The sequence below is a fragment of the Squalius cephalus genome, assembly GCF_949319135.1.
Source record: "Squalius cephalus genome assembly, chromosome: 10".
NCBI lineage: Eukaryota > Metazoa > Chordata > Actinopteri > Cypriniformes > Leuciscidae > Squalius > Squalius cephalus.
Window position 1 is genome coordinate 35755189 of NC_137131.1, and position 27678 is coordinate 35782866.

At 37.4% G+C, this 27678-nt stretch overlaps 1 protein-coding gene across 2 annotated transcripts; it reads right to left on the minus strand.

Annotated features, from left to right (window-relative positions):
- Positions 1-5: 5 nt before the first annotated feature.
- stk24b (serine/threonine kinase 24b) lies at positions 6-20090 on the minus strand (the record flags this gene model as incomplete). Of its 2 annotated transcripts, XM_079882653.1 has the most annotated exons (11): positions 19408-20090; positions 14389-14619; positions 9442-9498; positions 9148-9256; positions 5946-6103; positions 5641-5826; positions 5276-5421; positions 4127-4244; positions 3976-4038; positions 2002-2147; positions 6-1010 (listed from the first exon to the last, which is right to left on the minus strand). In XM_079882653.1, the coding sequence occupies exons 1-11, from the start codon at positions 19447-19449 to the stop codon at positions 971-973; spliced, it is 1296 nt and encodes a 431-aa protein (XP_079738779.1). In that variant the 5' UTR covers positions 19450-20090. The 2 variants fall into 2 exon arrangements, with proteins under 2 accessions (XP_079738779.1, XP_079738780.1); XM_079882654.1 differs by lacking the exon at positions 6-1010 and having other exon boundaries at positions 1998-2147; positions 19408-20083.
- Between the last annotated feature and the right edge of the window lie 7588 nt (positions 20091-27678).

Below are 27678 nucleotides of genomic sequence, written 5' to 3' on the forward strand. Positions count from 1 at the left end.
CAATTAAAAACATTTTTGTTCATTTAATAAGGATAATTATATCGAATAGATACTTTTTCCACACCAAAACAGACAAAAAAAAGTTGGTAGGATCTCAAATCTTGAGTAAAACCCTTTAATTTCTTATTAAAATTAACAGAGCACCCCCAAAAATGTACATTTGATAAAAAGGCAAGGCATTTCAGTAATGGCCATTTCAGAAGCTTGATTTTTTTAAATATTTACCTTTCTTTTGTTTCTAACAATATCTACAGAAGCTCTTGGCCATCTGTACACAGTGATTCATTTGCAAAAATCCATCATCTCTTTTTAAAGGTCTGTAAAATTGAGACTATTTACACAGATCTGTACACAAATCCAAACATAGCGCCCTCTGTCTTCCTGGATGACCGGTCTGCTTGTTCGCAGATTACCTGAGATTTCAGCTTGAGAACTGCAATCTCCTTCGTGTCAGGGCTCGGATGCGCACACGCACGCACACCAACAGACATCCGTCTTCACACATGCATTTTGTTCAGAGTCATGCACACTATCTTGTATTTTGTTTCAGGTGAAGGAGGCGGTGACAGACCGGTCTCCTCGCCCTGTGATGGCATACACTTAATGCATTCTTCCAAAAGCTCGGGTGCAACAATGCAAAACGACCTGCCTCCATCTCACTCTGTACTTAGCCAAAGGAGTTACATCTACGTTTTGTCCATTGCTTAAGCAGCCTCCATTACGACCACACTATGACACATACACGCACGCGCGCACACACACACGCTCCAAAGAGTGTTCAAGGAGATTATAAAAGAAAAGTGAAACTAGGGGAAGCTTGAGGAGTTTGATAAGTTCTGTTGATAAGCTAGTGAAGGACAGTTGGTCCTCCAGGGTAGACGTCACAGAGTCTGCTGGTGTCAGGATTCGCTGAGCTGATGCCGGGGGGGGGGGGCGGGACTGAAGAGAGACGGACAGGCGAATGGAGTAATCACTGGTGCGATGAGGATGATGTTCTTTCCCTAGAGAACCTGCATGTGAGAAAAAATGAAAGCTGAGAAATCTGTGCATGAAGGAAGCTTACTAGTTGACCAATAGATGCTTTATATTTGGCCATTAGATCAAAGCAACCATGGATTGCAGAAGCGGTGGGGGCGCCCAGGTTACTTTGGAGGTTATTCATAAAAATAAAAATCTCGATTCAAACGCGTGCCATCTTATTCCTAAATGATTCCACTGTGTCTATTAAACCTTTGAAATTACGATCTCACCAGAATATTTAAACCTGCTTTCACACTGCCGTTGACCCAGAGAGAGCAGTGGTCATGCAAGCACAGAAAGTATTGGGAGAAAAATTTGTAGTTCGGATATAAACGCATTTTTAACATGTATATATATGTATATATACACATATACGATTATATCTTTTTTTTATAAATAGAATTTTACTAAATAGAACATTTTGACAGAACCTCAAGTAAATTAAAAGTTAATATTAAAGTAAAAATTAATACTTTAGCAAGGATGCACTAAATTAATCAAAAGTGACAGTAAAGCCACTTTTAATGTTACAAAAGCTTGATATTTCAAAGAAATGTTCTCTTTGAAAAAAAAATATTATCAAGGTTTCTACAAAAATATTATGCAGCACAACAGTTTTCAACATTGATAAGAAGAAATGTTTGAGCAACAAGTCAGCATATTAGATTTCTGAAGGATCATGTGACACTGAAGACTGGAGGAATGATGTTGAAAATCCAGCTTTGCCATCGCAGGAATAAATAAATTGCATTTTAAATTATATTCAAATAGAATATATTTTTTAATGGTAGTGTACTCTCTCTCTCTCTGAACTACCTCACTTCATTTAACAAAATTTAGGTTAATTTTGATTGGTTGCTTTGGCTCTAGAGTAGAAGCATGTCATGGTGATTTGTAATTATACTAAAATGATTACAACTGGAAAATTTAACAAAAAAACTAACTTGGGAAAAATGCGAGTCACAAGTGTGCAATCCTTACCGTTGTAGCCTTTGAACAAGTTGGGTGACCATGACATCCGAGATCCCCGGATATGCCTCCTCAGCGAGAAAAATGGCCTCCCCGAGCTGTTCCAGAACTTCAGGCTTTACCGTCGCCGCTGCAGCCTCTCCTGCTCCTTCCTTCAGCTGAGGAAACACATCATTATACATGCAGCTGATGCCTTATCCAAAGCACATTTATTACACAAGCAGCATCCTTGGAGTAAACTGCTAGTGACAGCGGTAATGAGAGCTTAACCCATAACTTTACTTTTACAAGCTCAGATCACTGACCACTAGGCAACAAAACTAGGTGCAAGTCATTTTATATAACAGTATACATCACAATATTGCTGTTTTTGCAGGAAATTCAAACCAATTTTGTTTTACATATTAAATAAATCACACAGTAATACATATTTATTTGTAAAAGAACTGAATTATTTTTTTTCATCAAATTAAAGTGTATATATACACTTGGATTTCATTTGATGGATGCAAACTATTTGAATAAGCATAATTAACTATATAACGCAAATTATATATATATATATATATATATATATATATATATATATATATATATATATATATATATATATATATATATATATATATATATACATACACACACACGTACACATATTCAGTATCATATGTGTATAATACATGTATATGTGTGTGTATATATGTATATATATACATATTGTGTATGTATGTATGTATGTATATAATATGTAGTAATAATATTAGTATATAATATATATTATATAATATTATGTAGTAATACATCATTTAACTGATAATCTTATAATAGTATTTTATATTATAATATTATACTGAATAATATAAATATTATTTATTATAAATATTAAGATGTAATACTGTAACACTTTACAATAAGATTCCATTTATAAACATTAGTTAACTATATTGATTAACATGAACTAATAAATGCTTTAGAAAGACTTTTCAGTGTTGATCTCAGCTAATGTTAATATCAACATTTACTAATACATAACAAAAAGTTGTATCTGTTAATATTATTTAATGGACATGAGCGAACATGAACTAACAATGAACCATTGCTCATGGTTAGTTCATGATAATAAATGCCATAACTAATATTAACGAATGAGAGTAAGACCTTATTTTGTTACCTATAATACTATAGTTAATATAAGGGTTTAGTTAAGGTTATTATATTGTTATAAATAATATGGTAATATTATGAACTGAATAATCTTAAGTAAAAACCAAAGTGCTCCTTTTTTCAGCAAAGCTTCACAATGCAGTTTGGAGTAATTTGTTGATCGTTTTAAATTGTGCTGCACATATTCTGTGATATAGATAAATCTTTACCATTTGACATCTACCGTCACATGATATGTCCCATAATATCGTCGACTTTAAAGACTATCTTCTTAGAGTCAAGAGTCCAGTTAAGACTACAGTGCACTGCACTCTTATGAAGAGAATGACAGGAAATGGAAGGATTTGTCCTTGAACGAAGAAGAGGGTGGAACAAATTAGTGTGCAGTCACTTGTCCCTGGGCTTTTTTCCCAGCATCCCTCTATTTTCCGCTCTCCACCTCAAATACCTCATTGCTCCATACTGATTAGTAAGAGGCCTGAGGGAGTGACGGCCACCTTCAAGATATGCTTTTAAGATATAAGGCATTCAAGGGACACTTTTAATCTTTATTCTGATATCTTTTACATACCAGTGGCGAAGCCATAAATATCAAAGTGAGGGGACCTTGGTGAAATAGGGAAATGGGAGCCTACATAAGGAATAAAGAAATCTTTCACAAGAAAAGAAAAAAACTTTGGTGTCCCAAAATGGTTTTCAACCCCAAATAGGGTTGGACCAGTGCAACCATAGCCAATATGTGACCTCACTGCTGTTAAGTACAAATATACTGGCTGATTTTAGCATTGACAGTTCAACTGTGGCAGCGATGTCACTTCCTACCTCGGTTAAGACTGGAGTGATGACAGTGGACAGACTCTGGGACAGGGGCCTCTTGATGGGCTCCTGTGGAAGCAGAAAACAACATGTCACACACTGAGATGAACCGTTTACTCGACATGAGTCAGGTGTGGCCTTGAGCTCGGTCTCCCACCTCTTCTCCTGTTAGACTGGCTCCGTTCTGCAGCTTTTTGGGGTCTTTCTCTCGAATGGTGAAGATCCAGTCATCACTGCCAAAGTCCTTCCCACCAGACGCCTGGCCATCGGGTTCTCTGAGTTGAAAAGAGAAAATAGGAGGGATTCATTTCAATGGAATAAAAGAAAAGGAAATGAAATAGAATGCATAAGAGAGGGCCAAAAACAAGAAAGGGAGCAAAACTATAACATCATCTAGATTACACAACCGGTACAGTTAGCTATTTCATTTGTTTATATTGTGGAAGTTATTCTTCCGTGTTTCACACGGTTTATACTTCTAATAACTAACCCTGGTTAGTCATGTTTCCAAATTTCACACTAAGTTGGGTTAACATTCTTTTTATGTATTTTTGGGATATTTACAATGTTAAAAACATTGATTGGACAACTACAACATGCAACAAGCATGCTGCCTGTTTTAATCCGTTTTCAGTTACCCTTTACATATATAATGCATTATAAAAGTATTTTTAATGCATTAATTATGCCTTGTAATGCACCTTACACTTATTTGAGAGACCATATTATAAGTCACTTATAAGGCATTATAAGTTATAATACTTATCTATTCATTGAACACACCTTTAGAAAGTATAATGCATTATAATGTACATGAACACCTATATAATGCATTATACATAAAGGCTTTAGGTAAATTGTTACCCTGTTTACCATCTGTGGAAAATGTACATTTGCTCTGTCTTGAATAAGCTTTAATAAATTAAAAGTAAAACATTTGAACATGTTTCTGTCACTTCAGCATTTTAACCATTTCTGAAGATGCTGACATAAAACAGAATGTGAATATTTCTTATATTTGAATTAACAATTTTACTCACCATCATCTCCTTCTAAAACTCTATGACTTTCTTTATTTTGTGAAACATCAGAGGATATTTTGAGAAATGATTTTTGTCCATATAATAGAAGTCATTGGGATTCAATTTGATTTGGTTCCCAATGTTCATCAAAATATCTTTCATGTTCCACAAAAGAAATAAATGCATACCATTGTGAAAAGACACGAGGGTGAGTAAATGATGACAGAATAATAATTTTTAAGCATATTATGAAAAGCATTTTAGATGTGATTCGAGTGTCGTACGAGTCAGACTCATCGGAGCTGGATTCTGCTCGGGACTGTTCGGCCTTCCAGCGCTTGTATTTGTCGATGAGCTCCGTCAGATAGGACGTTTTCTTTGCATAGCGCACAATTAGCTTGTGTTTCAACAACTCTTTGGCTGTCGGTCTCTGAGATGAAGACAAAAACAAAGAAAAAAAAAAAGAGTGAGATGAGTCCTTTGAAATTAAACTTCAATGTTGATGCAGGTACAATTATAGTACATGACTTGATATCCACAAAAAGATCATGACCTGACTAGCAGAAATAGAATACACTGTTTTGCCAGAAGGATCAGTGAACCGGACAGGAGGAAATGACCTCTGGGAATCCCCTATGATCATACTCACAAAACTGGGCTCTTTGTTTAGACAGGCCTCGATAAACTCTTTCAGAGGTTTGCAGTAGTTGCCCTCCAGTGTAGGGGGGTTGTTCTTTGGAATGAGGAACAGCACCTTCATGGGGTGGAGATCGGAGTGGGGCGGCTCTCCTTTAGCCAGCTCGATCGCTGTGATGCCCAACGACCAAATATCAGCCTGGAAAAACTCAGAATGAATCATACGGAAAAAACGAACAAGACATTACAAATCAACACCAAATACAGAACCAGACGTCTGAGGCAATGACTCCTTGAATTGTCTACAGCGACCCTCACCTTTGAGTCATAGGCAGACTGTTTAATGACCTCTGGTGCCATCCAGAAGGGCGTTCCCACAAATGTGTTACGCTTGATCTGTGTGTCTGTGAGCTGACCGGCCACACCGAAATCTGCCAGCTTCACCTCCCCTTGCTCCGACAACAATACATTTGCAGCTGAAAGAAACAAAGAAGGGAAGGAGGGAAAGTGTGTGTTAGTTAGAGTGTACCAACAAACAGTGAGATACGTTATCTATGTCAGGGGTTCAAACTGGGGTCAAAGGGGTGCTAGGGAAAACACAGAGAAATGCATTTTTAGAGCATTATTTTATTTCACTTTTTATTATTATTTTAATATACTGTTAATGTGCAACACATTAATGGAATATATAAAAATGTATTTTATTTTTCCTCACACTAACCAAATTTGATATTACCATTTCAAAAATTAAATGTGATTACTGAATTGCCAGCACTAGTTTAAGTTAAAGGGGTGGTTGAATATGATTTATGATGATTATGATATGAAGATGACTTTTTTAACTTTAGTTAGTGTGTAATGTTGCTGTTTGAGAATAAACAACATCTGCAAAGTTACAATGCTCAAATTTCAAAGCAAAGGGAGATTTGTGCTTTTAAAGAAATTGCTTTTTAAGGACTATAACAAACGGCTGGTAGGGACTACACAACATTCCTTCCGGGTTAGTTACATCACCAACCCTAAAATTTACATAAACCCCGCCCCCGGGAACATGATTTATAGACCCTTTTACAGTTGGTAAACATGGTGACGTATTTGTGTGGGCGGGGCTTAGCTGGAGGCAGAAAGAACCCTCTGGCCGCGTCACTAACGCTAGTTTGCAAGTTTTGTTAGCTGTTTTTTTTAACAATGACTGGAGAAAATCCGATTTTGTCTTAATGTGCGAGGTCACTCACTGTCCAGGACCGCGATTGTTATTTGCAAAAGTTAATTTTAACGGATGGAACCAGATGACCGTACACGCTCAGTCAATGGACGATCTGACAGGATTAACATTAACGCTAACGTTACCTCCGGTTGAGTGGCCTGACTTCTACACCTACCCGATAAAGAAACCGAGGGTAAAGAGAAACTGAGGGCATATATTTAGATGCCTATAACTATGTGCTGAATGGTCATGTAAAGATTTGTGTGTATGATCCGCAGTTCTGCCTAACCAGCGCCAAGAAGAGTGACACTACGGTGCAATTTTAATGATATGAATATTTTCTAGAAATAAAAAATCCAGATACAGCATACTCATTTTTCATCGATTCTTGTACCCAACAACACAACAAGATGACATTTAATAATAAAAATAATAATTTAAGCTCCTTATTATGTAGCCGAATCTGTGCTGGTTTGTATTGGCCGCCTCCAGTTTTCCGTTTGTTTTGCCTCCAGCTAGCGCCGTGACGTAACTGTGACGTCCGCGCAAAAGGGGTCTATAGATTATCATGACAGAATATGCTAATCAATGACTAGAAGATAACTACCATTCAGAAATGTCCTGTTGCTTCTACATGTTGTCACTTCTTCTTGAGTTTCTCCATCATTGTCTGACTCCAGTTTGAACATAAAAGGCTCAAAGTTCTTGAAATTTTCAGTGCATGTCTGTGTGAGGTAAAAGGACACAAGCTCTTGAAGCTCCGCCTTCTGTGCCGGGAGCAGCAGCTCGTTTGCATTTAAAGGAACAGACACAAAAACGGTGCGTTTTTGCTCACCCTCAAAAAGTGACAATTTTAACATGCTATATAAAATATCTGTGGGGTATTTTGAGCTAAAACTTCATGATATGCTGTCCATTTAAAAGTAAATAAAAATATGGGTGATAATCAAGACATTTGAAAATCTCTGATATGCACAAGTGCTTCAAACATTTAAAGTCCCCCTGTAGTCAATAATTGTATCCTTAAAACTCATCTTTGATCACCAAATCACCAAAAAAATTCACATGTAAACATTTTTTCCTTTAAACAAAAAAAATCTTTATGCCTTAAAATGTAATGTAACTCTACACCCTTGCCTCATTTAGTATACGCGAGATCACACGTTGACATGATTGGTTACAAGGTAGTTTGTGACGTCAGAAACACCAGTGATTTCAAACCGCGTTTTTGAGACTGTCTTTGGTTGCAGTTTTAAGAAGAAAATACTCAGCAATGGTGTTGACTTATGAATTTTCACATGGTTTGTCTTAAAGCATATTAAAAACACCACATAGACATATAAACAACATTAAAAGCTTGATTTTCACCACAGGGAGACTAACAGATTGAAAAACCATAAAGGCTTGTACGCCTGTTTACACCAAGACAAATATTTGAGGTGAAAATTTGGTGCGGTAACATTTTAATTTGAATGAGCATCTGTTAACAAGACCAAGGCAAACATTCGCATGTTGTAAATGTGACCGTTTCCGTGTTTTGTTTTGTTTTTACAGAGAGATTTTCTAATACTTTCCATTACAATGCAAAGAAAACTGCCCAACCAATGAGATTCGTAATTTTGGTCACATGCCCAGAATTTTTACATGCCCGCTGTTACATAAAACCACAAATTGCTTGTGCTCATGAACAGAGTATTTTGCCAAGCGACAGTGAACAGCAGAGGAAGAATCCAGAACTGACTCCCTTGTCTCTGTACTCTAGTATTTTGTGCAATCTGATAAACACCATAGCCAATTAAAAAAATCTGCAGTTTGAAAACAAGTAAACACTGTTTGACTTCCTTTCTTCTCTGTGACAAGCGGGTGTCAGAAACAGGAAGTTTGGCAGTGCCTTGTGTACCGGACTAAAAGGGATATTAGCTGTATTTCTGCTTTCCCATAAGCGCCACCTACTGTTAAATAATGAATTTGCATTTTTATTTAGACCATCTGTCGTTTTTTATGCATTAGTCTAAACAGACAAAATCACAAATACTGTACTGAATTTTCGTGTTTTTGACTGCAACAATATGCAAAAAAACGTAAACATGAAGCCGTAAAATTATGATAATGTGTACTTGCTAATACCTATGCTGTGTGCCTTGTAAACCCAGAAATTCTCTGTCCTGATGAACTGATAAAAACAGTGTATCCTGAAGTTGCAAAGGAGATCTGAACTTGAAATTTTGCCCCGCTCTTTCATTTTTCTGTGCAATATGCATAAGATGGTCATGCCGTCTAAGGTCAAGACGACTTCGATTCGTACATCCATACCTTTGATATCTCTGTGGATCTTCTTCTCAGAGTGTAGATACTCCAGGCCTTTCAAGATCTCTCTCAGGATAGTGGCGATCTGGGTTTCGTCCAGGGCACCAGGCTCCAGCTGAAAGAGAAGAATGATCAAACACAAGCCTAGACGATCATGACAACAAAAAAACATGGGTGTATGTATATATGTTTAAGACTTCAAGTGGACACATATTTAAGAGGAAAATCAAGGACAAGACGTTATAAAACAAAGTTGCATTAGGCTCTATAAGGTTTAAGGAAAAAAGTTCTATATCATACCAAATCCAGGGCAGATCCACCGCCTAAATACTCCATAATGATCCATAATTTTGTGTCCTAAAGCAAGAGAAAGAGATGGAGAGAGTAATTAGTGAAATTGGGCACCGAAAGGTGAGAAAAATCCATCAACTCCCAAACAAACAACAAGTCTGGGGAGGAGTCTGGGCATTTGCTAGAGAGAGGGTAGATGTGTAATCCTAATCTCTCCTTTAATTTGGGATTAGCTAGACTGAGAGAGAGGGAAGAGTGAAAATTGGGTTACATACCTCCCACCTCACATGATGAGCTTAAAGAGTGAGAGAGCATGAGCCTCTGTGTGTGTGTGTGTGTGTGTGTGTGTGTGTGTGTGTGTGTGTGTGTGTGTGCGTGTAGACTCTGAAAATGAAGAAGCACGCAGAGCGCCTCTTAAAAGTGAACAATTAATTTCTTGCACCTAATGGTTCACCACAGCACAGCTACAAAGTTCTGTGTGTTCTTTCATCTTTCTGTAGCAAATGTGCTTGTGTCTCTCTCAGGTATTTTTGCACCTGAAATAATTTACAGTCATCAGTGTACTGAAGCACTGGCATGGTGAGCCAAAAATTAGTGCACAAATATCTCATTGAGATTTTTTTTTTTTTTGGTACATGCTAAATTTGGTGCATATTTTGCAAGCACTGTTGAGGAAAGGAGTGCTGTCACTTATCTAAGTGGTCCATCTTATGATTTTCACTACGTGGATAAAAAAAAAAAGCAACAAATCTGTTAAGGAGGGATCCAAGCCATATACATCATCTTTGTAGGTAGCTTTAAATCCATTTTTTCCTTGCTTACTCTAAACAATCAAGCTTTTAAGTGTTCTGTTCATACTTTGTTCTATGATGGCTTGTTACAATATGTGGATGTGCAAAAACAACAGCATAAAACAAATAAAATCATATCTAGCCACAAATAACTTGCTATGTGAACAGGAAGTTTTAAAGTGCTGCAAATGTTCATGATCAAATCCAGTAGCTTGAAATTCACACGATCTAGCATTTTAATGTGAGGGCGAAAGATTTCCTCACAGCCGATTTCGCAACGGGTTCAATTTGGTCGCGCAGATGTGACACGTTGACCATCAGAAAGCTAATGATTTAAAAGTGGCTTTTAAAAGTGAGCTTTCCTTTATAGTTCTTACATCACTTCACTACTGACTATTTGACAATAGACAATGGATTTTGCCCGAAAAATATCTAATGTGACCACACTTTTAGGAGAAAAAAAGTCTTGAGAATGAGCTTTTCACATGGGGCAGTAAAAATACACCTAGCAACCAGACAAAACATCTAAGAAATCACCCAGGATACCTTGGCAACATCCTAAACCACTCAGAAAACAACTTAGCAATGGACTACCAAACACTGAGAGACTTACTTTAACAGTGAGTTTTGTACAGGCAGGACAATGTAACAATCTAGTTTAAAATACAGTTATTTAAACACAGTGCCATGCTTGAACCAGTTATTTCACTTCCTGTTCATCGTTACAGATCTTCAAAGTAATAACTGATACTACGGGCTGTTTCTCTCTTCCAAAAATACATGTTGTATATTCCCTCAGGCCGAAATTACAGCTGCTGTCTGTGTTTCTCTCTCTTTTAGGCTAGCAGCTTTAAACGCACAACAGAAAGAAGTGTGACTTTAAAGCACTTCCCTGTTCCTTTTAACTTGATCATGAAGTGAACGCCCATATTTTTTTCTTCCATTTGTGGCACTGGGGCTAATGCTGCCTTCACAAGCTATTTGAATTATCGTAAATATGAGTTTCCAGGTTACAATTTTAACATGAACGCCCTCTTAAGTTGTAAATACCACTGGGAAGCTCTGGGATAATGAGAATTAAACATGGGGGAGGGGAGAACCATTGCTGCTGTGACTGGTATTCTTTATTAGTTTTTTTCCACTACAGCTACATCACCTTGTCTTGTCATTAAAGTAGTGCATATTTACAAATTTTAATAATCATTTTTACACAGCGAAAAAAGCCTGTATTTGACTGAAATTTCAGAATCGTCAGCAAACTGACTATAGATAGCGTGGAGAATGTTTATATGTTTGTCAATGAATGGGATGCTAAATATCATTTTGGCTTTAATAAAATTTTCCCACTTAATAAGCTAGAATAAACCTGGTGTCCTACACGATTGTGTTCTTTCCGACAACAAAGCACTTGAATGTGACGAACAAGTTTAATGTTGACAATCACAGCTATAAATGGGGCATCAAAGATTATGCACATAACAGAGCATGCAGTAGTTGAGGAGAGAGAGCGAGACGAAGCCTGAAATGGTTGCAAGGCTGATTTAAAGAACACCCACACAAGTTAGTTTTACACTTCACAGTGGGAAGTGGACTGCCATCTGACAGCACACCAGATAGTAATAACTAAGGTCATCTGTGTGAGCTGTGTCATATTGATCTGCCTCAATTCTACATCAACCGAAAAATGTGCACAGAAATGTGCTATGACGGTTATTACTTTCTAACAGCTTTACATTCAACACTTGCCAAGCTCAATCCTATCAAAAGAGAGCCGCAATCTAAGGTATACTGTGGAACAAAATGTCATCAGCTTCTCATAAATTTGAACATGAACTAATAAAAGCAAACCTAAAGACTTTACAAACATTGTGCAATCTTCATAAAGAGTTGCCATTTTTTCAAACTAGCAGTAGTATATGGTACAAAAAATGCTTTTAACTACATGTTGTAATATAAACATGTTGGTGAAGAAATTTATTAACTTATGAACCTTAAAGCCCAAAGAGTTCATGACAAATTATTTGTGTCTGTGCGGACTTATGCATCGACATCAGCGCGTGTTTGCGTCGTACTGAACACTCATTTAGAAGGGTCGACTATGTAGGGTGTATTTGCCAAACGATGCACGAAACTCAGCAAACTATACCTGGGCCAAATACACAAAACTTGCTTTATTTCAAGATGAACGTCACTGAAAGTAATGATATCTGGCAGTTCATTGAGTGAGTTGGGGGACTTAGGCCAGGGGTGTCCAATCCCTCTCCTGGAGGGCCACTGTCCAGTAGAGTTCAGCAGCTGATCAAGGTCTTACAAGGCATACTAGAAACTTCCAGGCTGGTGTGTTGAGGCAAGTTGGAGCCAAACTCCTCAGGACAGTGGCCCTTCAGGACCGAGTTTGGACACCCCTGACTTAGTGTGCTTTCACACTGCCAGTTTAGTTTTTTTTTAAAAGGCACGGTTCACATGGAAATTTGGTAATGTAAAAGCTGTCATGAGGGGGTACCGAACCAGGGACTACCTGTAGGAGGTGGTCTGAGTTCGGTTGCATTGAACTGTGGCGCGATTCGCATGAATGTGAAAACTGCTCGGGCTCGGTTCAGGCGCTTTTGTTCAGGAAGTAAAGTAACTTGAATAAATGTAAAATAGGCTAGCTAATTTGTCAAAGAGATGTAATAGATGCTCAGCTTAAGTAAAATATATAATTTAAAATATTAAAATTAAGAAAAATGTATGTTTTTGAAAGAAACTGATACTTTTATTCATAATATTAGAGTGAACAATAACAACGGTGCACACCCTGGGGCGTGAGTTTCTTAATAAACTGACCTTTTTTTATATCTAGAACTTCTCACAGATCTTACAGTCAAATTGTTCCTTTTACTTTAAACCTAGATTCAGCCATCCATAACACTCTTGTCTAATCATTTGCTGCCCTGTCTCCAAGTTGCTCATTCTACCACTTTTTCTAATTCGCTAATTTCAGATGAAGCTTTTTCTTTGAAGTTCTGCCAACAAGGCCCACAACCAAGTCTGCTTTTCGCCGTTTCAGACGAAACTGGTGTTTGGCATATACTATTGAACAAAGCTGCCAGTTGAGGACCTGAGGGGTGTCTGTTTCTCAAACTAGACACTCTGTTGTCCTCTTGTTGCCGTGCATCTTCTCTCTTTCCGGTTTAAATCCAGTATGCGGTCTTGACTCAAGACGGTATTGTACACTCACAGATGGAATAGCCTTCATCTCTCAAAAGAACAATAGACTGATGAGTTTCTAGAGGAAGCCATTTCTTTGAAGCCAAAATTGGACTATAGAAATGTCAGTGTACTGGCATCACTTCAGCAACAGAAAAAAGACATTGTGTTGCAAATTCCACACTTCATTAAGTAGCACAGCTGTTTTCAACTGTGGTAAGATAACTAAAAAGCATTCTTCAGTACCGAATAAGAATATTAAAATGACTAGAGTATGACGTAGCCGTGATGTAATGGGGCTTTGACATCACAGGTAAAAGCTGAATAGTTCACCCAAAAATGAAAATTCTGTCATCAATTGCTCTCTCACATCATATATGTTAAAGAACAGCTCAACCATACTTGCCTGATGTGTCTTGCATCAAGCAAGCACATTAAAGCTTGCATCAACTATATTTGATGTGCTCTATTTATGTGAGTTGATCAATGTTTACATGTGAATAAAAGCCTAAATTAAATCTGTTCATCATAAAGCGATCGTGTCTCCTCAGAAGACTTGGATTAAACTGCTTGATTCTCATGGATTTCTTTTACGATGTCTTTATGAACTGGTAACGTTTTGGTGGAACATTCATTCTCTCCGGTTTCATAAAAAATATCTTAATTTGTGTTTTAAAGATGAACAAAAGACTTATGGGTTTGGAAAGACATGAGGGCGAGTAACAGATGACAGAATTTTCAAATTTGAGTGAACTAACCCTATAATCCTACTTTGGCGAACAGAGCTGTTAATTGTTTTCAAAGACATAAAAAGGCTTGAGACCTGAATGAAGCCCTGTGGTCCAGACCAAGTAGAATTCAGTTAATGCAGAAGATTTCACTGTGCCTGGCTTTGAGCCGTTTCATCATGGTTCAAATACCTGAAGTCATATGGCCTGACCTCAGAGCGCCTTGTCGCATATGCAGGGCTACTCACCTTTAAGTAGGAACCGTAGTATTTGGTGACAAAGGGACTGTCGCACTGGCTCAACACTGTGATTTCCTGCTGAATGTCTTCGATCTCATCTTCAGCCTCTTCCAGATCGATGATCTTGATGGCCACCACTTTCTGCGTGCGATTGTCGATGCCCTTGAACACCTCTCCGAACGAACCCTTACCGATTCTCTCAAGCTTGGTGAACAACTCCTCAGGATCTGCTTTTAAATTCTGTAAAGAAAAGGAACAAAGACTTTGTTTCACTTTGTTTTGCCTAATGCAGATTAAACAATTAATAAATTGATAAAGTACTGTTAAATCACATGTGATGTTTTAGGGTAAGAATTCCACACAGAAAAGAGTATTGGGCCTAGTAAGAGACAAAATTACATAAAGGGGGCACACTACTTTTAAATTAAGAAATCTACTCTTCACCAATCCAAGTAACAAGAGGACAATCATTACCTAAAATTATCTCAATGCATCACTGAAATGCTAATGGTTAAACATACTGCAATGCGACTTCTGAGCGGTCTTAAAGGGATTGTTCACCCAAAAATGAAAATTGTGTCATTAAATTACTCACCCACATATCGTTTCAAACCCGTAAGACTTTCATTCATCTTCGCAACACAAATTACGATCTTTTTGATTAAATCTGAGAGCTTTCTGTCTCTCCATAGACTTGATCGCTTTATATGAGGAACAGATTGAATTTAGGAAAAGTTTCATTCACATTTAAACATTGATCAGCGAACATAAAAGCTCAATCGAACCTGCTTGACGCACGAGAAACCTCTTGCTGAAGCTTAAACTTGCTGGGTAACACGCGAGAATAAACCTCATAGGTTCTCGCACGTCAAGTGAACATGCTGGAGCTTCTATTTATCATAACTGATGTGTGAGTTGATTATTATATGTGAATAAAAGCCTAAATTCAATCTGTTCATCATATAAAGCGATGGAGTCCCTTCAGAAAATTTGCACTAAACCGCTCAAAGTGTCAGTTGCGTAGCTGTCTATGGGGGGTCAGAAACCTCTCAGATTTCATCAAAAAGATCTTCATTTGTGTTCCAAAGATGAACAAAAGTCTTACGGGTTTGGAACGACATGAGGGTGAGTAATGACAGAATTTCCATTTTTGGGTGAACTAACCCTTTAATATGGGCTCTTAACACAGAGTTTGGTTTGACTTTGAAATGCTATGAAGCAAGACTGGAGTATGTTTGAGAACTAAAGCACATCTGGTTGGGACCAAAGTTCCCTGAGGTCTCAGCCATGACCCTGAACATCTCAGACCCCTGAGGCCTTCTTAAAGGGAACACAGAGAGAGCTACAAACAGCGGCGACATTATTAGCATTAGGCAGCTCGCTCCAGAGTCCACTGTGGTTAAACTCAGCAGCACTTGAATAAATAACAACAGAACTAGCAGAGGAACCCTGTTTACCTCAGACCGCTTTGAGTTCAACGCTTGCACGCAAACTTAAGCCTCCAAAACCTGTTCCAAACATCACCACAGCTTCATCAAGATCATTCAAATACAAAACAAAATAAACCATGCTAGACTACCCGTCGATGTGACCTGAATTTAAGACAATCCTGAACTGCTGCCGTGCACATCCTCTGAGCTCGCAAAAATTCACGACCTTAAAATCCTCCAAATCTTTTTTCGCTAACATAAGCTCTAAACCTACCGAACGCCACAGAACACAACAGCAGAACAGCTTGTCCAGCGCAGTATCAGAGGCGCTGCGGGAGGTGCACGCATGCAGGATTTCATGGGGACCTCATAAAAGTGTGAAATCCAGTTAAATGGATGACGACAGAGCCAATCTTCCACAGCATTAGTGCTCCAAACACACAAGATGAAAGGGAGCAGATTGTGCCCACAGCCTAAAGGACATTATTCTAATGCCTCATACCTCAGGGTACCGTGAATTATCAAGGAAATCTGTTTAGGGAAATCTTTACCATGATGTGATAGAAGGCTGAAAGCACTGATTACCTCTAGCAAAGGTTTAAAGTGACTGAAGATGTGTTTTCCATTTCATTTCATTTTCCAATTCAACATTGGTTTAAATTAGATTTAAGTAGTTTCGCTACAGGACCAAATTTTACATCTTGACCCAATACAGTACCAAATAGTGTCCTTAAAATCAAATATTAAATAGAATAATTCCCAATAAGTTGGGTAGGTAAATTGACAATTCCGTTTCTAAACATATCTTGAATTTCTATGGTTATTTATTATTATTAAACCCATATTCATCATTCAAAAGTTTTTTTTTTTTGGAAAGACATTAATACTTTTGTTCAGCAAGGGCATATTAAATTGATCAAAGGTTACAATAAAGACATTTATGATGTTACAAAAAGATATTATTTAAAAATAAATGCTGAAATAAATGCTGTTGTTTTGAGCTTTCCATTAATCAAAGAATCCTGAAAATATATACAGTATATATCACAGTTTCCACAAAAATATTAGGCCTAAGCAGCACAACTGTTTTCATCATTGATGATTATAAGAAGTGATTTTTGAGCATCAAATCAGCATATTAGAATCATTTCTGAAGGATGATGACACTGAAGACTGGAGTAATGCTGAAAATTCAGCTTTGCCATTACAGGAATAAATTACATTTTAATATATATTAAAACTGAAAACAGTTATTAAAAATTGCAATAATATTTTACAATATTACAGTTTTTACTGTATCTTTTAACAAATAAACGCAGTCTTGGTGAGCATAACAGACTTCTTTAAAAAACGTTTTAAAAATCGTACTGATTTTTTAACGATAATTTTATTCATTATTTTTGTAGATAAGACAACCTGTCCATGTTTGCATCTACCTAATTTGGCTAGATTCTACCCAGGGAATTTACAACAAAATGCCACAGATTTTAATTGGACACATGGCTATGCCTTTTTTTTTTTTTCATACACATTTGTCAGCGTTTGAACCTGTCAGAACAAACCTGCTGCAACCCACCAGCTGAGAACCACAGTTTTATACAACACAGATCAACCAACTCCAGCACAATGAAAGAGAAGAAGAGGCCAGTGAACAGTAGTCCCTGCGATAAATGACGCATTTTGACAAGCATCTTGGAGAACGATTGCCAATCTGTGCTCCGTCAACTAGTGATGCCATCCTATGAACAAAAACCTTGGACACACTCAAATTGATTTTCTCAGACACAGATCATTTTCGCACATCTTTCCACAAAAGAGCAAACAGACCCACAGAGGAGCCCTTTAATGCATCACTCAGAGATTCATTAGCTGTCATCTACACGTCCCATCATGAAGATGATGAAGGCTTTGCTCCCTGATTCAGCCCTAATGCTGATTGCTCGCCTACACTCCCAGCTGATCTCCGTAATCCTGATCCCGATACACGCTGACAGGTGTAACAGCCAGCAAATTCTTTTAGAAGGCCACGTCATCCCTTGGCTCCCATCTGTGTTTGTGTTTTAGGGAGCTGGAAACTCCATATGAGGTGTGTTACTGTCAGGTGAGAGCATGCAGGAGTCAGAAATGTTCCTAATGGATGACCACCACAATTCCTCTGTGACCCATTAGGAAATGCTAGATAATGAACGCCTATTCCATCACTATGCTTTCAGATTTGTTGAGTTGTAGTCCTGCCTGTGGCAGTCTGTGACCTCCTACAACATTTCAGGTTTTCTATTCACAAACTGACTCTTTGGTTTTGAGGGTCTCCTTAAAAAGGAGGAGGTTCTCAGGCAACAATGGCTTCTTGCATCTTCAACCTAAATGAACGATAAGCCATTTCAACTATACTTGGGATGGCAGATTGCGCTCCCGTCCTGAGGGCAGACCAGTCATATGGCCCAGCATGAATAGAGACCCAACCAAGTGACCCAGTTATGATGGTTACTCTCTGGAGACATCTCTCCATCCCTCATCGCCCTCTTTCCGTTTGTTTCTACCCTTTCACTTCACGTTTTCCTTTCTTTCTTGGATCTTTGTGTTCAGAAGAACAAAACTACAATGAAAAGGGTTCTTCACTGTCCCACTTCATATATGATCTTGGCACAATTCAGTTTCATAAAGGATGTCCCAGAAAGGTTATGGTGGTGCTAATGCTCTCTAGATGACTAGAGCATCAACATTTTAATATTTAATGGAGATGCTTTCTAAATTGTTGTCATCCTTAGTTGATGATGAAGGACTCAAAGCCTCTTCTGTTAAGCATCACAGTTGTTGTGCTTTTTCATAAATATCTGAAATATAGTAAACCAAACCTAATCAGGCCACCTCCAGTCAACTACTACAGGGGTTTTTAAACCCCAAAGGGGTTAGATAAATATAAATAACAAATAATAACAGTACAGCATTCATATATATATTAATTATACATATACAGTAGATGTGTGTGCATGTCTCTCTCTCTCTGTGTGTGTGTGTGTGTGTGTGTGTGTGTGTGTGTGTGTGTGTGTGTATATATTATATATATATATATATATATATATATATATATATATATATATATATATATATATATATATATATATTACACACACACATAACACAAACATTATATGCACACACCTATATGCATATACATGCCACATATTATATAAACAAACTTGTATGTTAAATGCGATTAATCGATTTGATTGTGCCTTTTAAATTTTAGGATCGGTTCCCTCATTGATGATCGCATTTGGGGAACTGTGGCATTGATTGAAAACATCTGAACTACTACATGAGTGGCCTGGCCACCCTATCACCTAATCTTGCATGCACAAATCAATGAGACGACTTCATTCATAGAAAACACACACACACACACATTGCATAACACAAGTTTAGGCTCAACACTATTTAGCACATTAGACAAAGAGGCAGTCAGATTTGTGTTCTTCAGCAACTTCTCAGCGAATAGAAACTCTTACTCAGATGAAAGTGAGGGGCAAACAACACTTATGTGGTTTCAAACCTTTTATATATCCTAAAGAAAACTATAATGCTGTGTGTATCTTACCTGCATCCCAGGCAGACTGCCCTGCACTGGAGAATGAGCCATGGCGTCACTTTAACCACTAAAACTGGCCAACAAGTCAGCAAAAAAACACTGTTTCCGGACAAAATACTGCTAATGCACCCCTGGATCCCGTTCGCCAGAGTTTTAATGCGGTCTTAGATATTTAACAGCTGGGTAATGGAGTAAAGAGCATCCACGGGTGGACAGAAAGTGCATTTGAAAGATGACTGGCGTGAAAACCTCTCCTCCACTTCCGCAGCTTTAATGAGAACTGCTGATCTTCATCGCGGAAATCACCGCAAACACCAAACAAACCAGCGTTGATCGGACTGATCGGGGACTTTCAGTCGATGTGGCGTGCGATGTGATGTTGAAACGTTCTTTTGATGCCTCCTGGAGTGGGTTTTGGAGGTTCATGCAGGCCAGAACGCTCGTCAAGAGTTGATGGTCCTCTTTGCGCAAACGGATTTCCAAAACATAGCGCAAAACCATGCGCGCGTTTCCGTAAAAATGCCCCGGTTTCGGCTCCTAAACCAGATGCACGGAACATGAACTATATCGCTGACTGATCGAGGGGATGGGTGGTGAAAATCCCGACTTGTTTGAACTGAAGAAATGATGTTGACATCCTCACTTCACTTCCCAGCTGGCCGCCATCTTGTCCGTGCTGTCATCTGGACATCAGGGCGGATCCGGCCGCGTGAGGCCCCGCCCCCGGCAACAAAGGGGAGGAGTGAAGAGTGCATGCAATCAGCACTGTATTGAAATTCATCCTCATTCATTCCTTGTTCTGTTTTTTCCTTTAGATTAATATGTCAGGTAGGTTCGCTTCTCTTTTACAAATCATTTTTTTTAACTGCTGTCTTTATTTGATTTTTTTAGTGTTGTTGTGATTATGCATTGTTTTCAATGCAAATCTATTTGATTGACATTTTATTTAGGCTATTTTCCTTTTCCTTTAAATTCTATTTTGTTTTTTTTGAAAAATCAAATTATAGGCCTATTATTTAACATTGCTCAAGATGCTGAAAATTCAATTCATATATATATATTTTTTTTTTTACATTGCTCAAAAAGACTGTCCCTCCACTGATTCTGAAGAATCAGAATATATTTTTATTTTTTGGCAGCTTCACATTGCCATCTAGCGACACCTTTTGGCCACAGCAGAAAATTAAAGGTGCAACAATCTTGATTACCACTAGATGTCGACCGTGGCTTAATTTTAAATGGGTGCCGCCGGTATCTTCACATATTACAGTAATTATTTTGAGCTCATCATTGAGTAGGCCAACATGAACTATAAAACCTTTGAAATCATAATGACGTTTTTTTTTCTTTTTTTCCAAAGAGTCATATGTGTGCATTCCTCATTGTGAACAGACTTTGCTCTTTTACGCTTCGATTCTAAGACTGATTCTGCGTTAACACGTGAGAGGATGTAAACTTTCCTTTCCTCCCTACATTTCAGAATATTATTTGCTTTGCATAAAACCTCAACAGCATGCCAGCTCACTTTGTCCAAGTCCATAAGCTTGTCAGTTCAACTCTTTATCTCCAGAATCTCTATTTACTGGAATGCTCGGCTGAGCTTCACCTCCTGAGGCATCAGATATTCTTCAACCGGGCCTTATGCTGAGAATAAAAACCTAATCCTCAAACACTCTCAAATTCCTCCAGAGGGGTTCTTCATCGCAAATCTGCTCAATTTTCTTCAAAGCTCCCTCGGACCTGTGGAAATTGGGTGGATATTTAGTGAGGACCGATCAAAACAGGCTTCAAGTGCACCACCCTCGACCCATATACCTCCCACACACACCGCTAAGCAGTATATGGATCTGTAAAATGCAGTTTTACAGACCGATAATAAAATGTAAAGTTTCCCACAGGCTGGGGTGTCGTGTCAATCACCGGCAATGTTTACAGACCAATTCCCTGGGTGCTGCTTATCTACTCTTGGGCCTGAGCAAAACGATATTCCCCCTCTCTCTCTCTTTCGTCCTCAGTTTCAACCATAAACTCAAAAACATGAAAAAAGATTCACCCCGTCTCTGTGTGACAGTGATTGTGTCCATTTAAAAAGAATGGCTGCATTTAGCCTGATCATGTCTCTATTAGATTAGGGACATATATACAGTTCAATTTTAAAGTCATTCACAGGGATCGCAGACAACAGAATGGGTATCAGAGGTTAATTATGTTTTAGAATGGCAGCATGAGGTATTCCCTTTAACAATGACTATGAAGACAGCAGATGTTGCTCTCAGAAATGCACAACAACCCTTTGTTTGTTTCTGAAAGAAGTCTCTTATCCTCACTAAGGTTGTACAACAGTAAAATTGTGAAATATTATGACAACTGTTTTCTATCTTTATATATTTTAAAATGTAAATTATTCCTGATGGTAAAGCTGAATTTTCAGCATCATCACTCCAGTCTTCAGTGTCACATGATCCTTCAGAAATCATTTTTAATAATATGCCGATTTGGTGCTCAAGAAACATTTCTTATTATTATCAATGTTGAAAACAAAAAGCAAAGTTGCACTGCTTAATACATTTGGGGAAATCCTTTTTTCAGGATTTTTTGATTAATTTAATTTTAAAAGATTTAATATATATGAAATATGATTTATTTTAAATAAATTTTTAACAATTATAAATGTCTTTACTGTCATTTAATTAATCCTTGTTGAATAAAGTATTAATTTCTTACAAATAGATAAATACACACACACACTGTATATAAAATGTGTGTATATATATATATATTGCTATGTGTATTATTTCATTTTAATTTATCTATTTAAGCAATTTATGCAACTTAATTCTATTCCTATTCTATTTAACAGAGATGTTCCACTGTACTGTACAAATCTTAAAGATACCGATATCACATTCAAATATGTTTACGGCTTTATAGGATTTTTTGTTTTACATCATGGCAATGGGTATTCTAATACATAAAACTGAGAAGCAGAAAACATATGATGTATTTTCTCACACATGATACTGTATATCAAATCTGTGGACCTCAGAGAGTCGGTCTGATGAGTCCTTTGCTTTGAGCCCATACTTTGATGTGCATCTCCCATCAGTTCTGTGACCCAGAAGTGAAACGCAAAGTGACCTCAGAAAGATCACACTCAATATTCTGCCATCCAGCAGTATAATATACAGCTGTATAATAAAACTGTAAGCCATATTTTTGGAGAGATGTATGTGCAAAACATTATATTGCACCTGAGATTGCTTGTGCTATTACACAATTCCACAGAATTCAATTAAAAATGCTTGAAATATTTTTCCAATTCAATTAGGTCCTCAAAATATGATGTTTGCTTTAGAAGAGGCAGAAAAGCCGACTCGTTATATTCCGAGATTATCCTTCCAGTTCTCTGCGTGGCGTATGCTTAATTGATCTATGGTGTTTCATTGTGGGCCATCAGTCTTCAGTAGAGCCTAATTTATTATGTTTGCGTGTGTATGTGCGAGTGCATCCATGCATATGTACAGGAGTGTGTGTGAGTGTGCAAGATAAGTCTCTTACTCAGACACGCTGCGCCATGAATCACTGTGCTGCTATGCCGAGGATCTGAGATGTCATTGTAATTAATGGTAATACAAGGCAGTGGAAACAGTAGCAGACCTCCGAGCTCTTTAATTAGCTGCAGTGATGAAGGAAGACACAGAGCAGAACAAGACGCTCGCGATGGTGATGAATAGACCGATGCTAGGAAACACCAAAAGAGCTGAGGAACCAGCAGGATCCCGCAGACTGGCTGTGTTGCTCTGTCATGCTCTAAACAGGAGAAAATGGACATGAGACCCTGGAAAACACTGGAATCTCTGACTCAAAACAACGTGGCATTATTCATCAAATCATTGTAGACTAAGGCAGAGGGAATTGGGAGAAACAAATATGAACGCTACGGTGGTATTTTGCTCAACGGAAGATGCACAGCTAAAGGGCAGCAGCACCGCTGTCTTAGCATGCTCATGTTTAGAGGCATTCGTCATTGCCAGGGTCCTACAACTTAATTAAGCTCTCAGAGCAGCCCTCATATGGGAGATGCAGTTTAATCTGAATCACCAAGCGCACTTCACTGGGCCTTCCACCATCCTGCACTTCAATACATACGGAGAGAAAATGCCTTCTGGGAGATGTAGTTCTGCATTAGGGCACTATTTTGATAATTATCTAGCAAGCAAATTGTTCATTTGAACCACAAATGTGGTCTAATTATATCATATTCATGATGTTCTACAACAGTTAGATTCAGCCCTTGAATTTGATTGCCCAAGCGGAGTGCTGATATAACAGTCCAACAGCACAAGGAATTTTCAACATTTGCAACAGCATGCCCTTATTCGACCTATTCATATAATGTGGTGGATTCCTATTAAAATGACTACCTGCGAAAAACCACAGAAAAATACTAAGATTGCGCAAGTACTGCCAACTTAGCGACTTATAATGACTTTTCGGACTGCTGGTTAACATGTAGGCTGCATCTCTATTTTGAATAATTAATTACTTCACGTATGAATTATATAGAATGAGTGTGTGCAGTATGAATGTAATTTGAACATACTATTCACCATGTTATCATTATCATGTAACCTACCAGCATTATGTCACTTCACTCTCATTCATAAACCTCTCCCGTGGCCTCATGGGATAGTAAAGTGTCCATCATATGCACACTTCAGAATCTCGCCAGAAGAAGCAGGTCATCCGGGTACTTTTTACCTACTTGCCTACTAGTATACTGTGAATTCAGACATACTTCTTTTGTCACATAGCCTACTGTTTTTTGCCCACTATATAGCCTAGTGGAGAAGTATGCAATTTCAGATGCAGACGTAGTCATTCGTTTCACACAGGGCAGGGGTGTCCAATCCTGTTCCTGGAGATCTACCTACCTGCGAGGTTCTGATCCAACACACCTGTGCTGAATATCTTAATTAGCTGGTTCAGGTGTGTTCGGTCAGGGCTGGAGCTGAACTTTGCAGGAAGGTAGCCTAGACGTCCAGGAACAGGATTGGGCAATATTTAAATAAGAACATCCTTTTTTTTAGGACATATGGCAATCAAATATATTAAAATAGAGTATGTGAGCACGGAATAGAGAAAACAGATGTAGACCTAAAGTGCAGACATTAGGCAGAATGCAAATAGCCTACGACGCAACATTTGGCATCATCTTTTCGAACAGACTTTAGCTTCCACTTTTTCTGCAGGTTACATCATTTCACCAGTAGGTGGCGACATAAGACTATCTTTATGAGTGAATGTTCGAATCATTAATTCAACCGATATTCGTCCAAAACACTGATTCATTCGGGAAAGAAACATGTAGGCCTGTGCTGCTCATAGACTCTAATGTTGGACAACTAACTCTTTGACTTCAATTTTTTAGTTTGCTGAACAAAAAAACACAAACACACAAAGTAACTGGTAGTAGCCCAAATTATGTGTTTTAAATGTAAGTTACTGAATATAAATTTGTTTATTGAACTGGTATAAAAGCAACACTTGGTTGGTTTGATGGTTTGAACATCTGCGGCCTTGTGGATTCAAAGCATTGTCATTTTCGCAACAACAGGCTATGCTAGGGATGTGCCCAACGAATAATTTCATTAACGTTTAAACGGAATTTTGCAACCGACTCCACTAGTCCAAACATGAGGGCGGCAAAATCGCAAGAAAAGCTTGATTGACGTGTAAGTAAGTTTCATTCATTTTCCCCCTTTAATCCAATATAAATTGACATACATTTATAGCTCATAACCGTTAGTATAAGCCTATAATCAAGCTCAATTGTAACATATTAGTTTGACATAAAATAAGAATGAAAAGTTTTGTGTATAGGCTTTCAAATTACTCACTCACTTTTGCTCTTCTTCGAGTGGACATTTCTCTGAACCCGCCACGAGCGCCACAGAGAAATCAACGCATGACAAATCTGAGGTTAAATGAAATCATTTTGTTTTCTGCTCCATACTTGGCTACACTTTTAAATTGTAACATGTAAATTGTAACATTCCCTTGACGGTAATTTAAACGTAGTCTTTGTAAAAATATATATATAAAACATTAAATGTGCAAACAAACTCAAATAAGCTACAAGACTATTTCCAAGTCGACTATCAGCAGCAGGAGGCTATCGACTAATCTCGCACATCCATGCTCGTGTGATATTGCTTAATTGAGTTTTATTTTATGTGTTGTGGTCGAATATTGTAGAAATCGTTTTATTAGACAAATAGTTACTCACTTGCAATTAAGAGTCATCGATATTTTGGTCCATATGCCTAGAAAAGAAAGACTGTATTTTAAGTGCATAGGGGTATATCTGTGTACATATAGGCTATATATGAAGAGTTCAGATGCAAAAGCCTCTAAGTGCCATCTGAAATTTTCTTCTAGAATGATCATTTTTATCAAGCTTGTATATTTAAGTTCAATAATTTCACTTAAATGGCAATGCAAATTACCTATTTATTGTCATTTAAGTGAAATTACTTAACTTAAATATACAAGCTTTATAAAAATTATCATTCTAGAAGAAAATTTCAGATGGCACTTAGAGGCTTTTGCATCTGAACTCTTCATATATATATATATATATATATATATATATATATATATAAATGAACTAAACAATAGACATGAACTAAAAGCCACAAATATGTGATTTAGATTTTTGCCATGTTTGTCTCACCAAATTGAAAAATGTAGTATCATGTTTGTCCAGCGACATCATACTACAAATGGGTTCCTGTCTACAAACAGTGTTGAGCAGTGACTGATGGTTTATGTCATGTTGTGGCTGCATGCTATCTTCATTAAATGATATATGATCATTTTTGAGCACAAATTAATAGGCTTTATGAGCACTGAGCTGCAAAATGATGACAATGATGCCAGTTTACCATTTAGATTGATCTGGTGTGTCTTCATATGTGTCAGTAATGAATCCAATCGATCATGTTCAATGAATCTTTTACAAATCAAAAGAATTGATGACCTTTCGGTAAGAGCTCAATCACCATTTGCAGAGTGCTTTGTCGTGTGTTTTTTTTTTTTTTTTTTGCACAGAAGACATACAAAGTGCATTTTGGATTGCTGGATGTCTCCATTCAAAGCTTAGAAGTTCATGCCTTTAGTTCTGTACTTTCCCTGCCAGAAATGCTTGTAAGATGCGCGTATTGCATCATTTCAAGAAGTTAATGCCCTATAACAGTGTCGCTCTGTTTTGTGTGTTTCTCTAGGCTGAATGGGGTCATATTGTTCGTAATCTGAGCGTCGCTTACTGAATACTGATGGAGGAAGAATAATGACCGAACACAGCACAGGTAAACAGAGGGCCTGATTCCCAGTGGTCCATGTCTTATTGGAGAGACAGTGTGAAACTGTGTTTGCTCTAGTTCTGTGAGACTTTCCATTACAATGAAGCAGGATGAGGCACAGTTCAGCATAAATACAAGAATGACAGGTGTGTGTATGAAATAAATCTATTTTACATAGCTAATAGAACACATCTACCAGGATTTTTCATTTTTGTATCCCCATTTTTGAGCTTTGATGTTTGAAGTTTACCCTTTCAGTCCTACTGGTCAAAAGTGTGGAATAAAGAAGTATCTTGTGCTCACCAGGGCTGCATTTATTTGATCAAAATATATAATTGATACAATTTGAAATAAAATTGTTTCTATTTTATTATATTTTAAATTCGTATGATGGCAAAGTTGAATTTTCAAAATCATTACTCCAGTCTTCGGTGTCACATGATCTTTCAGTCTTAGGATTCTTTGATGAATACAAATTTATATTTGAAATAGAAATCTTTTGTAACAACATTTATTCATTCTTACCCCAAGAATGGTAGTGTTTCATGGTTTCCACAAAAATATTAAAAGTAAAAACTGTTTTCAAAATTAATAATAATAATAAATGTTTCTTGAGCAACAAATCAGCATATTATTAGAATGATTTCTGAAGGATCATGTGTCACTGAAGACTGTAATTGCTGCTAAAAAAAAATCAGCTTTGCCATCAGAGGAAAAATTATAAATTATTTATTTCAAATTGTAATAACATTTCACAATAAAAACAGTTTTTACTATATTTTTATAAAGTAAATGCAGCCTTGGTGAGTTCAAAAACATTAACAAAATGTCAATTATTTCTATAACTTTTGACATTATATCAGTATATAGTTGTATATACATTCATCACTGTTCTTTATAGTTGTTCATTTTCCAA